General features: G+C 47.6%; 1 protein-coding gene across 5 annotated transcripts in view; it reads right to left on the bottom strand.

The window, feature by feature from the left end:
- Window positions 1-17,701, bottom strand: part of RUFY3 (RUN and FYVE domain containing 3) — a 464,645-nt gene that overhangs the window by 114,994 nt on the left and 331,950 nt on the right. For all 5 annotated transcript variants that reach the window (XR_013607158.1, XR_013607157.1, XM_078676397.1 and 2 more), the window contains one exon: window positions 12,572-12,646. Coding sequence is in view for 3 of the 5 variants with exons in the window: in XM_078676397.1 (XP_078532523.1) it covers window positions 12,572-12,646 (75 nt within the window). In the remaining 2 variants the exon portion in view is untranslated. The remainder of the gene's footprint in view (window positions 1-12,571; window positions 12,647-17,701) is intronic.

Genomic DNA, 17,701 nt, shown 5'->3' with positions numbered 1-17,701 from the left:
ACAGTAGCACGTCATCGGCAATATAGGGATATTTTTTCTTGCACGGCATCCGAAGCTCCTCGCAGGAAGCCATGAATATCCGGGTTCTGTCTTATCTTTGCGGCCAGGATTTCGATAGTTAGTGTGAATAGAAGAGGCGAGAGCGGGCACCCCTGGCGCGTACCCCTTTCAACCCGGAATTCACGAGATAATCTCCCATTCACCCGTACTCGTGCTCTCGGGGCCGTGTATAGGAGCTGTATCCACCCCTGGAATTTTGGGCCAAGGCCAAATTTCTGTAGCGCCGCCATAAGGAAGGGCCAGTGCACCGCATCGAACGCCTTTTCTGCATCGAGGGAGAGGAACCAGTGGGGTTCACTCCTGCCCTTGACTTCTTGCAGCCAGTTGTGTGTGCGCCTAAGGTTTAGCTTGGTTGCTCTGTCCGGCAGAAATCCCGATTGATCCATATGTATTAGGTGCGGGATTACTGTTCGTAGGCGATGCGCTAAGATGGTCGCTATGATCTTCACCTCCATATTAAGGAGAGAAATGGGGCGGTATGAGGCGCAATCCTCTCTGGGTTTGCCCTCCTTATAAATCGGTACAATGGTGGCTAGTGCGAGGTCAGGCGGAAGGGCCCCTTCCTGGTATGCTTCGGTGAATAGGACTTTAAGGTTCCGCGTCAAGAGATCAGTTGCCCGTTTAAAGAATTCCGCAGGGAACCCGTTTGGTCCCGGCGTCTTACCCGTTTTCAGTTTGGTTATAGCGTCTGATATCTCGTCGGACGTGATATCGGTTTCCAACACCGAGCATGTATCGGAGGACAATACAGGTACTTCCGTTGTCCCCATATATTGCAGCGCCATGTCCATATCCCCTAGATCTCTGGCCGCATAAAAGCTTTCGTAATGGGACGCGAAAGCCTCCGCTATCCCTTCGTCATTGGTCACTATGTCTCCCTCTGCTGGCTTGATGCATTCCACCCACCTAGCCATCCTTTCCTTCCTACTCAGCCATGCCAGGAGCCTACCAGATTTATCTCCGACATCGTATAAACGATGGAGAGTTGCCAGGGACTGTGTTCGTGCCTCATTGGAGACCACCTCTCTATACTCCTTTTGAGTGTCTAGCAGTCGTCTCAGAGTCACCGCATCCTTGTGCGTTAGATAGTTCTCTTCCAAACTCAAGATTGTGGCTTCCAGGTCTGCCACCTCCGCAAGCTGTTTCCGACGCTCCTCCCCCAACCTCCTCTGTATGCTATCTCGCAGAACCGGCTTCACCGCCTCCCAGAAGGTAGTCCCTGAAGCGACTGATCCTTCATTCTCAGCTACATATACCTTAATGTCTGCCCTGACGCCGCGTGTAATCTCCGGTTTCTGGAGCTCCCAAGCCGCCAAACGCCATTCCGCGCCTCTCCCTCTCTTCACCCCTCCCACCTTTGCATACAGGGGCGAGTGGTCCGAAATTCCCCTCGCTTTGTATTCTACCACGTCATCCGCAGTTAGGTATTGCCTCGCTACGAATATATAGTCGAGCCGCGAAAAGACCCTATGTGCCCCAGAGTAGAATGAGTATGAGGTCTGTGTAGGGTGTCGCTACCGCCATATGTCAGTGAGTCCTATTGTGGCCATCTGCTGAAACAATGCTGCACTTCAGATATTACATCGTTAAAATCGATTCCCACTATTTGTATCGTGTCCGCTGTATCTAAGAGAATGGACGCGACTGCCTTGAGTGTACGTGCTTGGAGTTTCGGCGGTGCATAAACCGAGATTATAGTGTACCTAAGTCTCCTCCACGTCCCCTGCACTCCCACATAAGTTCCTTGAGGGTCACTCCATGTGCGTGTGATACTGAACGGGGATGACTTTTTGAGGAGTATCGCTACCCCTCTGGAATCCGACGTGTACCCTGCATGTGCCAGGACCGCATTCCCCCCCCTCGCTATGAATGCACAATTGTTCCCTCGCAGGTGTGTTTCTTGCAATAGAATTATGTCCGGTGCTATTCTCTTAAGGTAGGCCGTCACCAGTCCCCGTTTAATTTTAGATCCCAGGCCATTCACGTTCCATGTTAGGATGGTGACTCCCCTGTCTTCCTGTTGCGGTGTATCTAGTGTATCTGCCATTGTGAAGATTGATCCTTATCTGCCGGTGGTATCCGTGTTGGATGCAGGAAACTGTGTGTCAAAGTGCATGGATGTAGTGCCCCCCCCCTGTGCCCCAACAAACTTGAACCCCCCTCCCCCCCCCCCCCCCCCACCCCACCTCCCTACCCTTCCAGGTGTGTCCTTGACAGGGACATAGCTTTCCGAAGGAGTAGGCCTGTCGCCCACCCGCCAAGCCCTCCCTAACAAACCTCCCACAACCTTACACACGTGTCAAACCCAACACAATAAAGGGGGGAGTGTCAACTTGCGTGCTTCCCTGTAGCGGGCTGCCACTCCACTTCTCCCAGTCCTCCAGTTTACGGGTCCGTTCTCTTTTCCCCAGTGTCTCTGAGCTGATTGTGCCTTGTGCGTCGTAGTCCCTCTTCCGTTAGGATTTGGAGTCTTGAGATTCTGATTCTGGCGCACTGTGGTGACCCGATCGGTCCTGTTCCAACACCCTGATTTCTTGTACCAACGGATGATCTGATTGTCTTTCGTCGTCTTCTCCCTCTCCACCCGATGTGGGACTGTCGAGTGTATCCTCTTCGTCTCCTTCGGATCGCGCCGTGGTGCGTAACACTGCAAATCTCGAACCCGCTGCTGCAGCCCCTCCTGGAGAGGCAGAAGGCCCCTTCCTTGCCGTTCCGGTGTCGCGGCCTCTGTATGGTGTCGCTGGCGTTTGCCTCCTAGCACGTCTGGATTTCAGTCTCTGTGGCTTCGGAAGTTCCCAGCGAGTCGTGTTGTTCAGCGACCTATCCAGTACCTCACGTCTTGCAATCTCTCTGCTGTTGAGGATCGGATGTTCTTCCAGCCATTGCCACGCGTCTTCCGGGTGTGTAAAAAAGAGTGTCTGTTCATTGAATAGCACCGTAAGTTTCGCAGGGAACAGTAGCATGTACGAAATTTTCAAGTCTCTAAGTTTGGCCTTCACCGAGTCGAAGGGTCGCCTTTGCTTTTGCACCTCTTGGCTGTAGTCCGGAAAGATCATGATGTGCGAGTTTTCTATTCGGATCTCACCCAACTTCCTCGCCTCTTTCAGTATCAAGTCTCTGTCTGCAAAGTTCAAAAAACGTGCAATAACCGGACGTGGTCGTGCCCCCTCCGGCGTTTTCGCAAGGAGAGTTCTGTGCGCCCTCTCTATTATGAAACATGTTGAGAATTGTGCTTGTGGGAATGTTTCTCGCAGCCACGCATGCAGGAAGGACACCATGTCGTTCTTTTCAATTCCTTCCCTAAATCCCACAAAGCGAAGATTGTTGCGCCGGGCTCTATTTTCGGCGTCATCCACTTTCCAGGCGAGCTGGCGATGTGAGGCTTGTAGTTCCGCCATATCCTTCCGTAGTGTCGTGATAGTGTCTTCGGCTTCTCCCATTCGTGTCTCCGCCGAGGTGACCCTGTCAGAGAGATTCCGAAAGTCTTGTCGTAAGAGTGTCACTTCCGAGCCCACCTCACCAATTTTGACCTCCAATGCCGCTCTGGACTCCTGGATGTCTGTACGGGAGGCCTGGATTGCCGCCATTAGCCGATCGGCGTCAGAACACATGTTAGGGGTTGTCCATTGGGCCCTGTTTAGGTCCTTTTGGCTGAAAGCCCCATAGCTTTTTTTTGGGGGTGTTCGCCGGTCAGGTATTCCGCTGGCAGGTCGCTTCTCACCACTCGGATGTTAGGTGGGGCTTCAGGGTGTTCTCTCGCTGTGTCCGACGGTAGGGCCCTCTCTTCAGTCCTTTCTTCCACACCAGGGTCTCCAGGCGTCCCTGTTGCACCCCGTTCCGGCAGTGGCACCGTCCGTCTCCCCCGACCTCCAAAAGTGTACCAGCTCGGCCCGGTCAGTAATCTTCGGCAGGCGTGCCTTCTGCTCCCCTGCCAACCGGTCACCGACACTCCAGGCCTATCCTCCTCTCCTGGTCGCACACCACCCACCGTCTTGCTCGAGGTTCTGCACCCCTGCTCCTTGCGTAGCCGGTGTGCGATAATATATTTCAGCGGTCGCTTCCGGTGCTCCGACCAGTGATGGCGGTGTTTCTGGCTCGTTGCCGTTTGTAGTGCCCGTAGGTGCCGCCCAACCTGGTTACCACCGCCAAGGGAACACCGACATGTGCTTCCTTATGCCAGGCGGTTCCTACGCCTCTCAGAGCGTGTCGCAATCTTAGTGTCCCCCAGGCGTAGTCGGGTGCACCGCCGTGTTATCCTTCGCGGATGGGGGGTGGAGTTCCGGGGCCCTCCCGAGTGTCCCTTCGCGACCCTTCCAGCTCCGCAGGCCGGGTCCGCCCGTAGTTTCGTGGGCCCCCTGAGGAGGAGCTGGTGTCGGGTCGTATGTGCACCCCCCACCTATTGAGCTGTGGTCCGGGGGGACGGGTCTGGAGCTGCTGGGCATCCCTGCAGTGGAGGTCAGATGCTTATCCCCAGCCCACGCGCCTGCCGCCTCGTTCCCTCCGGACTCACCGCCACCTCCAGTCTTCTGGCGCCCTGCTGCTGGGGATCAGGATCGCCGGCCGCGGTCGTGGACGGGATCGGAGCTTCACTTCCCGGGAGCGGTACGGGCGCGGGGTCCCACGCCCGCCCCGGCTCCCCTCTTACTCCGCCGCCGCTCCAGGTCTCCCCGCGCCGGCCAGTCGGGTGCCCGCCTCGCTCCTCTCAGTGCCGAAGGCTCGCCCTCGTAGCTCCGGGCGCCATCTTAGTGCAGGTCGCCCTGTGGTGTGTGATCTCCGGTTCCGTGGATGGAGGGGCGGAACCGATCCAATGCAGGGGAGCGCTCAAGGGGTGTCTGCTGTCGAGCGTGGCCCTCACCTTAGCAGCGTCACTCAGGGGGGGGAGTGCAGGGCGTCAGAACTCACTTCGCTCGGAACACCCGGGTACCGAAGGCAGCCATCTTGGTACAGTCGGGTGGACGATCCGGCTACTCCATCGCGTTTTCCCTGTTCGTATCGCCGTATAACTCCTTCTCGCTCTTTTCTTCAATTGCAGGACACCTTCAGCCTCAGTTCGATGGGTTTTTTGGAGGTACTGGTCGGGTTTTCTAGCCGGATCACGAGGCAGTCTCCCAGGAGCTCCGCAGTCGCACGTCCTAACCGGCCATGCTGCTGGCCACGCCCCTCGTATGCAGTCACTCTTGAGCAGACAGGCTCTTGCAGGGCTGCAATTGCAGACCCCCTGAAAACCTTTTGCTTGGCCCCCGTGACCCCTTTACCACCCTGGGCACCACTGGTACCATATACTAGGGACTTATATGGGGCAAAGTATCTAGCCAATCGAGTGCACCAATTCACATCACTTTTCAGGGGAAAGAGCTTGGGTACTGGGGCCTGGTTAGCAGGTCCCAATGCACAATCAGAGTAAAAAAAACAGAATCGTGGGTTCGGGGCGGGGGAGGCGGTGTCTGCAAAGATGCCCAGTTTCCAACAAATACAGTGAATGTAGGCAATCTTGAAAGCACAAACGTAACGCAAGGAAAAGAAAGAACATATTACTAATCTAATACTTATTTACCTCTAAAACTTGGATTCCTGAGTATCCTACTTACCAAAATGGGCTTCAATGTTATGTCTGGGGTAGTAAGTGCTATATAGGGAAATGTTAGTTACCCAGAAGACATCTTTTTGTAGCATGTTATGCTGTACATATACATGTGGTGCATACTCCTGCTATCTACGGTTGGGTCCAGATGCGTGTGCTCTGGAAGGTAGCTTGTCTGGTCACCATTACTTACCTCTGGCAGGTCAGTGAGCTCCAGGCACAAACCCTAGAAAAACAATGTTCTTGAAAAGATGTACCGTCCCAAAGTACACCATCTGCTATGCAAAATATGTGTCCATGTGTATGTATACCAGTAGAGATGATTCTTCCTGGGGGAAATCTGATGGCTAGGACTCAAGTGTCTTGTACAGGGTGTTCTTGCGCTGCTTACAACATATACATGGAATACGAATGTGTGTGATTCACACAAGGATGGTTTGGATTCTTCTCTCCATTGAATTACATACACATTCACATATTTCGCATAGCAGATGGTGTACTCTGGACAGGTACATCTTTTTGAGAACATTGTTTATTGAGATTTCGCCAAGAATGGATTCCCCCCAAACAGAAAATATATATTTTTTTGCCTTTAAGAAGTCCATTGTCTAGTAGACGAAACGCGCAGGCTGGTTTTAACAACAATTCTAAGAAGCATAAATAAAAGAAGCTGATTACTGGATTGTGCAGGAGGTATTACTACTTGCTTCCTAACCGCATTTGCAATTATTGTTCATATGTGGTTCACCCCTGGTCTTTATGTTTTGAATCTATTTCCCCAGAGGAAGGGCAGCACCTATTTGGGCAGAAGGTGCATACAAGGCTGTGCACACATGACATGAAATATTGTTGAATCTTTGAAATTCGGGGCTATAACGGTGTGGGTGCTGTCTCACTTTGAAGGTCCACTGCCCTTTTTTTGGTTGCATCGTATATGTAAGAAGGCTATTCGCCTCATACTGCAATCTCATCAATTAGGAATCAGAATAAAGTCTGAATCATCCCCAAAAATCTCAAGACGTGTAAACTTCTGAGCATGAGGCAGAGGCTCATCAATGAAACAGAACTGAACCTTCTTCTTCTGTGGAGTAGTATGGCTCACTGGTTAGAGGTGGCAGGCCTGAGAGCAGAAGTCAGCCTGGGACCAGGGTTCAATTCCCGACGCGGCAGGGTCGTGGACCTTGGTCAGCGGACTCGATAATTCTCGCTTCAGTGCTTACTCTAATCAGGGGTTCCACTCGGCAACTATGGGCATTAGCTTGCCTAATCTCCACAACGGCCCCACCAATTCCGTGGATGCCTGGCTCCACCTTGGGGACTCCCAGCAAGGGACCATCCCACAGGGAAAAGCCAGGACGGGTTCCCCCGTGGTAGCATAATACTATTAATATTACCGGTATTGCGCTCTACTCCAACATACTTCTAGTGGGAGGAGGGAAGTGATAGTGCACAATGCGGGGCGGTGAGTATTAACCGCAACTTGCACACTAGAGAAGTGTGGAGTAGAGCGCAATACCGGTAATATTAATAGTATTATGCTACCACTGAATTCACCATGTAACGGGGTGAGACCGCATGCTGACACAACGTTGAAGCACTGCACTACGTTACAGGCTTGTAAATATGATCAATATGTGACAAATGTCCGTACTTCCTTTACAGGTGTTTTGATTTTTACAGCTCACCCACTGTGGAGCGAGCATATACCACGGGCACATTTTTTGCCAACCAGTGGTTCCATATGGTAGGATCGGGTGCGTCTTTTAGGGGACGCAGACCATCCACCATTTTGGTTTTAGGTCCTGATGAAAACCTGGTTCAACACAACCACCAAGGTTGAAACATGTAGACCCAACACATAAAAGAGATACACGGCCTCATCACTGCCCTCACTTTATCTCGCCACGATTTTAACATTGTCCAGTTGCTTACCAATAAAAAGTCTTTATTTTTCTAAGTTAAAACCAGGACAATTTTTAACACACTTACCCTTTTGTTCACGCACCATCACTCACAACCTGCTCCACTGCAATCAGGTGTTGAAGCACACCCTGATGACGCTAGGTCATTAGGGTGGACCCCGATGATGAAGCATGTCATCACTAGGTGATGAGTGAGGGGTTTCTAATAAAAGGAGATTTTCCCCTTTTTTCGAAAGAAACCGTGCACCCCTACAGCAAACCCTTAGGTAATCCAGATCAGCAATGTAGTGTCTGTTTGCATTTCACTTCATCTTGGATTCCCTAAGCTTATATGCTATTTCCATGTTATCCTTCTGTAGTTTTTTTCCCCATGCAACATATGATTATTTTGTAAACTGCATATTCTGAACTGATTTGCTTCAAGAGTCAAGGTAAGCTCAGGTTGTAGGTGGGCGTGCAAGATGGCACAGCTGATAGCTCTGGAGTTGAGGCAGAAGGCAGTAAGAGTTCATCACAGTGCCTGTCAGTGGATTATTGCCTGTGAGTGGATTATACAGCTGGTGATGCTCATCCAACCCATCACACAGAACAATGCTCAAGTATGTCTCAACTGCAGTTACTATTTTATATGAAAGCGTGTTAGGGAGGTATACCCAGTTGTTGAAATATTAACAGCACTAAAAGAAAAGAAAATAGTGTGTTTAAAGAGGAGGAGAGCGAAAGAGTGGGTGGATGTGTGTTAAAGGGGGCAACACAAGGAAATACATACAGAAAGACAAGGTGAAAAGACAGTGATGAGTCGCCCTAAGAATTTCTGGAGTTTATACCAAGTATTCAGGAGCACTAGGGAGGATACTACTGACACACAGCCTGACGGACAGGAGAGTGCTGAATAGTGGCGACACAGACTTCACTGACCTCACATCACCCAGCATTAGTGGGTACCCCCTTGCCAGACCCTATAGGCAGGATAGGAACTTCACCAGATAGGAGAGCTCTAGATTTGGGGATACGCCTACACGCTAGCAGTGAGGACGTACACTGGAGTCTATGATAAGAGGAAAGACAAGACAGGTGGCGGGTTTGTAGTAAACAGGCAGGTTAAGGAACTAGATCGTAGATTGGGGTATGTTGGGGTGGGGCAGGGGGAACTAATTTTCGGGGAAGGGGGAAGTTCCAGTTTGGCATACTAGTATAGGGGGTTCTATAGTTTAACACAAAAATACACCGTAGCGATCATTGTTACAGCTCATGGCTCACGGCTTTTAGACCTTGAGTCTTTACAATATACAATAGAATCGACTGCAATGCAAGAATTGTCAAGATGAGTCTTAAATTTTTTGCGACAGGTCAATGAACGCCGCCGGACCCCAGGGATGTCGGCATACAGGCTGTGTTCTTATGGACTGCTTCGCAGCCCAACTATTTAGGCATTGCGCTGCCGGCCCTTGGGGTTGTAGGCTGCAAGCTGTGTATATCCTTTTGCTTATGAATAAAGGTGTTTTAAAATAAATAAAAAAAATAAATAAAAAAAAAAAAGACAGTGATGAATAAGGATGGAAAATACTTAAGTAGGCCTGGGCAACGGTAGGCCACCTCCCAGCGAGATTTCTCAACGTGGGCGGTCGCGTTGAGAAACTATCTGTTTGTGTTGAGTAGAAATCTACTCGAGCGGCTGAAAGAAGCATTGCTCTCTTGCTCTGCGCATGGTGCTGTTCGTGTTGATTTTCCAGTGCAGGACAAACACCCATTGCTAAAAATCAGCGCAAACGGAACAACCTAACGCTCTCCTCTGCCGCTTGCAGAACTGCGTAGCTCAGCAGAGTTTTTCGGTCACTTACACGGAACTCCAGAAATTCCACCCAGGTCTACATATAAGATATGCAGTTGGCGGATTTTGAAAAGATACAGAGAGAAAAAGGGTGCAATTGGCTAACATTGAGAAACTGCTGAGAAAAGCAGTTCTAAGGGGAGACCCGGAGAGAGAGGATTGAGAAACATAGAAAACACCTATCCCTTCGACCGTACTTGGTAATGTTTACTTCACAGTCATATTTTCAGAACTGAAACATTCTCAATTCTACTCACAACAAAATTACTGCTATTACTCATTTAGCGCATACGGTTAACAAGCATTGTAAAAGTCAACAGGGCAGGCTTGTTTTTGGTGTAAGCTCACTTGTGTGATATGTATGGATGAAATTCTATAAAACGCACAGAGGCACTCAAATACTTGTCATTGCTTTGGTTTACTTGCAAGAATGTGTCTCTTAAAGCATCAAACATTTGACAGTAAAAAGTCACTCCTATGCACACTCGCGTCACACACAAGCTAGTTAATACTTGCCAGCTATGAATCTCTCAACCAATAACACTGGCTGTTTTCATGTGTCCTTCTTACTTCTCCTCCAGTGCCTGCTTGGCAGTGTGTGAAGGCCTATTTTACCTCCCCTTCTTGTGGCTCTTCATTGCACCTTCAAGCCCCTTCCTTCTGACGACCCACTCTCCCGCCTTTCTAGTTCTGTTGCTTCCTTTTACCCCTCTCGCTTCTTCCTGTGTCACTTCTTCATTCCAGACCACCCCTCTCGCTTAATAAGTTTGAAAAGGTCCAGCAGTTCCACATAATATTCTTCTTTGCATTACACTTTTAATTTACTATTATGTATTCAATTAATTTGCCTGTTTACATGAAAATGGCACAGCTTGCTACAAGTTCTACACTGTTCTGCCAAATTGCTTGAGTTTTTTAAATCCTTCTTGCAGGCAGGTTTGATACCTTGTCCCTCATCTACTTTATTCTCCGTACAGCAATGCTGCATTGGAAAATCAAACATCTGAGAAAGAGGCTGCAAACTGAAGGTATCTTCTGTGGTGTGAGAAAAGGCTGCTATTGCCTGGTTGTGCTTTAACCCCTTGGGCGCGGCCGCGATTCTGCGCCTGTGCGGCGTTTTTCGAAGTGGGTGGGTTTATGACGGCCCCCAGCTGTCATCAGCACACGAGCCCCGTGATGCAAGACGGCTGGGGGCCGTCATCAGCATCGAAGGGGTTAAAAACCTTCCAATGTAACGAAATAAACAGCAACTCTATTAAGAATACCACATTACCAACCCTGAGAATCATCCGGCAAACCCTTTATTATTTCTGGGCAATTACTTTAAAGATAGCACCTGATTATGAAAGAGTTGGGCGAAATATTTCTTTTACGCCCGCCTTCATCCACCCAATGACAGCACATAAACCTTTATTGTAAATATTTTGTTATGCATGGCCCCCAGAGAGCCTCTAGTTTATTTCAGTTTCTAAATGTGATATCTCATTGCTTTTAAGTAGCAACAGTTAATACCAAAACTCGTTAACACTGTTGCTACGTTATAAAGGCCTTTGAGGCCAGGTTGGCAGGGCCCTCAGAGCCTGTCTGTGCACTGCTGCTTGCCTGCTTTGAATAAAGCAGAAAGCACAGCTGCAGAAGGGGGAAGAAAGGCAGGGAAGAGGGGGTTGCTGGTCAAGCATGGCAGGTAAGACCTTTATTTCTTTCCACCTTCGAGACAGGGTTTCATAACAGAGGCGTGGTTACCCCATTACTCCTCTGCCACTGCGTAGCAGCTGAAAGCAGGGGCAGTTGATTGGGGATGGGGGGCATACATAACACAATATTAGGGAAGTAAAAAGTGAATGACAGGGATGCTTTTCACCTCAGGTTCTTCACTCTTGTAGTCTATCTGATGTCACTCAGAACCTCTCAGTGAAAAACATTCCCATAATTCACTGCTACCCATTTATAATTCTACATATAATACATAGGTGCCTGAAATTCCTGAATACAAGTCAGTCTCTAGTAACTCAATTCCAGGCAACTTGTAAAATCTCTAGACCTCTATAATCAGGACCACTGAAATTATTCAATTCTGAGGCCGTACTGTTTTTTGCATAATTATATAGATTTGATGCATTTGCCACAATCAATCGTCTGCTGCGTAATCTGCAGATGTTAACAAAATAAAACATTTATTTTTTGCTCAAATGGATCAAAAGTTAGTAAAATTGCAGCGACACGTGTTGCCGCACAGTGGACAGTCCTATGCAAAAGTTAACTGGTCATCTTTCAGTTGCTTATAATTGTATTTGGATGTTAAACTGGTACTAATGAGGTGAAACCTTTATCCAGTGTTAACATGTGAAAAATGTTGAAATTATGATAGAATACTATTACAGAATGTACTGCATTATGTTGCATAATTTGCCTTATCTTGCTGCATAATCTTTGCAAGCCTGCCACATAATTTGGTCCTCCCCTGATAATTTCATTGGCCCTGGCTATAATAAAGTAATGATGTAGCCGTTCAATTGTAATAACTTACTACAGTTGAGTTCTGATGTCACAATACCTATTGCCAAAGTCAGTAGCCAAAGTGAAAGGCACAACACAGAGCATAATTAATGCTGCAGTTTCAAAAACGAAAACTTAACATAGATTTTCCTTCTTATGCTGTTTTTCTAGATGCAGTGATCAGCAGAAAGGAGATATTTATAGCAACATGTGTATTTCTTCGACACTTTACTTATTTCAAAGACAATATATCTTCAAGTTTTTATGCACTCAAGGTGCAGCATTTAAAAAATGTATATTAAACTGACTAATATATTCTGCTGCGTTTAATTTTAAATTAGGGTTTCTACTATTATTGTTCATGTTTGCAAACATCTTACCTCATTCATATGCAAGAGCAACACACCATGTTCTAACCAAAACATCAGTTTGATATAGAAATGAAAATAAAACTAAACTTAAGACAGGGGAGCCTTCAATATAGTCCTGCTGCCATTTCTTGCACTGCATCTTGTCTGCCTTTAATTTACTAATGCATGAGTTTCCCAGACGTAGACACCATCATTCAAGTCAATACATGTTTTTCAGTAACAATATGGATTACGTTGCAATCTTGTGCTAAAAAAGCATGTAAAGATCTAGGCATCGTTTGTCTAAAATATAACCATAGCAAACAATTACCTTATGCTGCTTCAAGCTGGCGTCATCTTTGCAAAGCGAGCACAACTGAGCTACAACAGTTTCTGCTGGCAGGTCCTAGATCATTGATGGTTGTAGGAAGTAAAAAGGAAAACACTGTAAGATTCAGAGAAAATTCCTTAGAAAAAAAGTTATATACACAATTTCTTGAACAAGTTACTTACGTTTGGTAACAGTCTTTCTGGTACAGAATCCACACTTTTGAATAGTTCTCTGGCAACAGACTGGTCCGGTAAACTTTACATCAGTACCTCTGCATGCCTGTAGGTGGTGCAGTGCGACTCTGCACTGAGGTCGTTCCACTCCATAAGTCATGTACAATGCCTATTTAGGCGCTACAGCCGTAAGTGGACGTCAGTTGCTTTTGAGGCTGTCTGCACTCTCAGACGCAGAGCCCCAATAGAAAATCGGTTATGACCAGTGTGCAGATTCCTACACTTGAGAACTTATTAATGGATAGAGTTCAATCACAGAACGGGGAGGATGAATGATGAAACTGTGGCTTAATAAAGTCTCTACCAGAAAAAAGCATTACTACATTTTAAGTAACTTGTTCTTCTGATACAGATCTTCTAGCTGCAAATTCCTTATCTTTTGAATAAATACCAAAGCAGTACTTATTCGGAGGTCAATCTGTGAATGGACTCAAGCCTGAAATTCATGCTTCCTGACCGAACGAGCAAACTGCCCCTCTCGCCATACCTGCATGTCCAAACAATAGTGCTTTGTGAATGCATTGAGGGATATCCACGTAGCTGCCTGGCAAATGTCCAGGACAGGGACTTCGCATGCCAATGCAGTAGTAGCAGCTTTGGCACTAGTAGAATGAGCACGTAGGAGATCGTAATGCAAAGCCGATCCAGCGGGAGATGGTTCCCTTCTGCACAGCCTTGCTTTTTTACGCTCCAGAGAACCCCACAAAGAGCAGGTCATCCACTTGGCGTTCTTTGATACGATCAATATAGAAGCTTACAACTCTCATGAGGTCCAAACAGTCAAGTCTTTCCTCCGCCTTAAAAGGGTGAGGTAGAGCATAGAATGCCGGCAAGGTGATGTTTTGACTGACATGGAATGGAGTCATGACTTTAGGCAAGAAGAATGCCTGTGTCCCCAAAACCAACTTGTTTGGGAAAAAGGTGGTGTACAACGGGTTGACACAGAGAGCTTGAAGCTCACACACCATGCCGACGAGGAACACTGTCTTGAGTGTAAGAAGTCGCAAGGGGCAGATGTGAAGCAGTTCAAAGAGAGTGCACATCACATATGCGAGGACCAAGTTAAGGCCCTACTGTGGAATGACAAAGGGAGAGCAAGGAAACAAATGGTCTATACCTTTCAAAAAGTAACAGGAAACTTAAATAATGAGGGCTGATATAGCAACCGTAAAAATGCTGCAAGATACCCATTAATTGTGCCCTGAGCAAAGACTTGCAAACAACAAAATGTTCAGATAACTTAGCCCTGAGGGAGGTCAATCTGCAGAGAACAGTACTAAACCACAAATGTGTCCCAACGACGGGCGTATATAGTTTTTGTCGAGTGGCCGTCTGGCTGTCAAGATGACAACAACCTCCGGAGTAAGATCGAAGGTGTTCAGCTGTCACCGCTCAATCTCCATGCATGACGGTGGAGAGTGTGAAGGTCTGGGTGCAGAACCTTGCCCTGATGTTGCGACTGCAGGTCCTCTCATAGGGGCAGCCTGTTCAGAGGAAAGATGCTCAAGCCCAGGATTTCTGGACACCACAATGCCTGTGCCCAATTGAGAGCCACTAGGCAGCATGATAACTTGGATCTGGTCGATTCTGATCTTCTTGAGAACTCAGGTCAGGAATGCTCTCTGCGGAAAAGCATGCAGGAGTCCCGAGTTCCACTCAAGGTAGAACAAATGTCTGAGTGAGTGACCCCTTGGGAACTCCAAAGAGCAGAAGTGCTGACATTGTGCTCTGTGGTGACAAACAGATCGAGCCAAGGTTCTCTCCATTCATGGAAGAGACGTTGTGCCACCTCTAGGTGTAACTGCCACTTATGATCCGATAGGTGCCAATGGCTGAGTTTGTCCGCCCTTGCATTCAACGTTCCTGCCAGGTGGTTCACCAACAGGAAAATTCCTTGGTGGTCCTAACATTTTCAGAGGCAAAGGCCTCCTGGAACAAGTTCTGTGGCCTCACCCAGCACTGTTTGTTGCCGTACCATATGGAGGTGGGGTTGTCTGCGAGCACTTGTACCAGCCTCCCCATGGAAGGTTTTCAATGCCAAGCGGGTGGACCTCAGCTCCAGAAAGTTGAGATGGAGCTGGGCCTCCGCTGGAGATGAGAGCCCTCTGATCTCCATCTTTCCCAGATGGTCATGTCAACCCGGAAGGAATGCATCGGTCACCACTGTCAACTTCAGTTGGGATATGGAGAGGGGTCAGCCGCCAAACCAATCGCACTCCAGAAACCACCACTGCAGATATTTCAGCCGCCAAACCAATCGCACTCCAGAAACCACCACTGCAGATATTTCACAGGCTCCTATGAGAACTGGACGTGGTCAGAGTTTGGTCCCCTTGATGTTGGTCACAGCTCACAGCACTAACCTGCGAGATTACCACCGCGCCGCTGGGGCCCTGACGCTGTGGTCGCCCCCGCCGCCGAGCAGCTCCATCGCACGGCCGCCGAGCGGGGCGGACCACAGCTCCCAGCCTGCCCTGCAATTACACCGCCTACTTCCTGTCCACAGCGCCAGGAGGCGCACAAAAGGAAGCAGCTCCCTCCGCGGACGCGCGCGGGCGGCGCCGGGCGGAGCCCGGGCGGAGGGCGGGCCGCCTGTGGCCGTCAGGGGACGATAGAGGACAGGACAGGCTACGTCTTTAACATCTACATCGCAAAAATGGGTAAGAGAAAGCTTCAGACTTCCATTACAGGGGGTACCAGTAAAGTCAAAATTGCACGAAAATCTAATGCTTCTGGAAATATCATGACACATTTAACATCAGAGGTGGGGAAGTTAAACAAAGAAATCGCTGAGAAGGAACGGGAACTCGGGCTGGATGGTGCATCTGTGGACCTAATAGAGACTTCGTTACCCCAGAGACAACAGATACCTCTAGAACCCAATGCTATTATTGCTACTGTAAATGACATTATACTTGAGCATCAAAATACAATATGCCAAGAAGACTCTACAGTTGCTATTGAGGCCCCTGAGCACACCCAAACTATGGAGGGGGGAGTACACAATATACAAAAATCTAGTAAAACTGCGAAAACTCACCAAACGCAAGCCAAGCTAAGTAGATCTAACACAATATCATGGCAAAACCCAACTAACCTTGAAGGTTCGCTAAAGAAAATGTTTGAAAGGGTCCTAACAGACACGATTGAAACAACACTGATTAAGATTTCCAACGACATTGTGGAAACCCTAAAAGACTGTGTATCTGGTATTCTGAGCAGATGCGATAGAATGAACTCACTGTTACTTAAAAAGGTAACTGAGCACCTAGCCTTAGACCCACAGCAGCCTTTGAACCAACAAGGCCAACCTATGGAAGAGACAAATAGTGCCCTATTTATGCCTGTTTTGACATCCTTACCTCATACCCCTATCGTGGACTCTACAACCAAAACTACAACGACTGATAAAGTGCTATTTACAAATCCCCAGAATATTCCTAAACCCAAGAATAACAATAGTTCTAATCCTAATGTAATGGGCTATCCTAAAAGAAGCAGCCAAGGAACGGGCAGTGGACAACGCCTTAAACCAATGGTTAATTTACCCCCAGAGGCAACCCCTTTTGTGGCAGTACTGGTCAACGTCCCGACACTCAAACCAGAAGAGTCAGAAACCCAGTCAACCCTTATGGAAAGTGTAAAGAGCTGGTGTGACACAAACTGCTCGGGCCCAAGGGACATCTCAGCATCTATAAGCCTGGCAAGAAGAGTAACTTGGCTGGGACCCACAAGTAAATGTTTCTCTGAGGACTGTGTTACAATAAACTCTAACAAACCCTATGTTTGTACTAGGCTATTTTGGGATGCAACAAATATTACACTGGGACAAATCCGTGCAGTACCACTGGGTTTTTTCTATCCTCGCCCAGCACAACAACCCCCCTTGCTGACTACGAATATTAGATCATATACCCCACGACATAATGCCCGTTTAGCTACCTGGGCAACACAGCCATCTAGTTTTCAAACGAACCTCTACAATAAGTGTCCAGTGGATACTATTCCTAACTTGGAATTGGGAAATAGATTTGCAGCCTTATCAGACCTTGATGATAATAACTGACTGTCCCTTCAAGAGGGTGAGGAGGAACAGCTCGGCGAAACCGCAGAAGTCAGGAATCTGAAAATAATGACCTGGAACATTTCTGGTCTCCGAACCAAAAGGGAAGACATATTATGGCTGGAAATTATAAAACAACATGACGTGGTTGCATTGCAGGAAACTTGGGACACTGAATGTAACTTTTGGGTAGAAGGTTACGTATCTCATTTCTTACCAGCCCAAGAGTCACATAGAGGGAGAAACAAGGGAGGACTAGGGTTCCTAATTTCAGTAAGTCATATGGGGGTGATGCAAATTATAAATGCAAATTCCCCAAATTGCCTAGTTTTAGAGGTTCTTATGAGCACGGGGGAAAAAATTCTTTGTTAACTTTTACAATGCTGTAGAAGGCACACAAGGCAGTGATAATATTCATATGCTGACTGTTTTTTTAAATAAGTATAAAATGAGTCAAACTACTTTTGTTCATTACATACTTTTGGGTGATTTTAATACACATCTATGTGAACTGAATTGTCAATATGGAGTTTGTTTGGAAGATGACTATTTGGCCCATTCGCACTTTGAACACACAGCTAAAGGGGGCGCTCTAGAAGAACTGTTGATAGATATAGATATATCTGAACCTGAATTTGTAAACCCCAAAGATAGAGTAGCGACATATAGCGCTAGGGGTAGTAACACAATAATTGATTTCATATTTTTGTCACCCAGCATGCTTAAAAATGTCATCTCCTACAACGCCTCTCAGTCGACATTTAGTGACCATAATCCGGTAATTATGGAATTAAATAACAGTAATCCAACCATAATAAATATAGGAACGCAACT

The sequence above is a fragment of the Lissotriton helveticus genome, chromosome 2_1 (assembly GCF_964261635.1).
Source record: "Lissotriton helveticus chromosome 2_1, aLisHel1.1, whole genome shotgun sequence".
NCBI lineage: Eukaryota > Metazoa > Chordata > Amphibia > Caudata > Salamandridae > Lissotriton > Lissotriton helveticus.
This window is presented reverse-complemented; position numbering and strand designations above follow the sequence as displayed.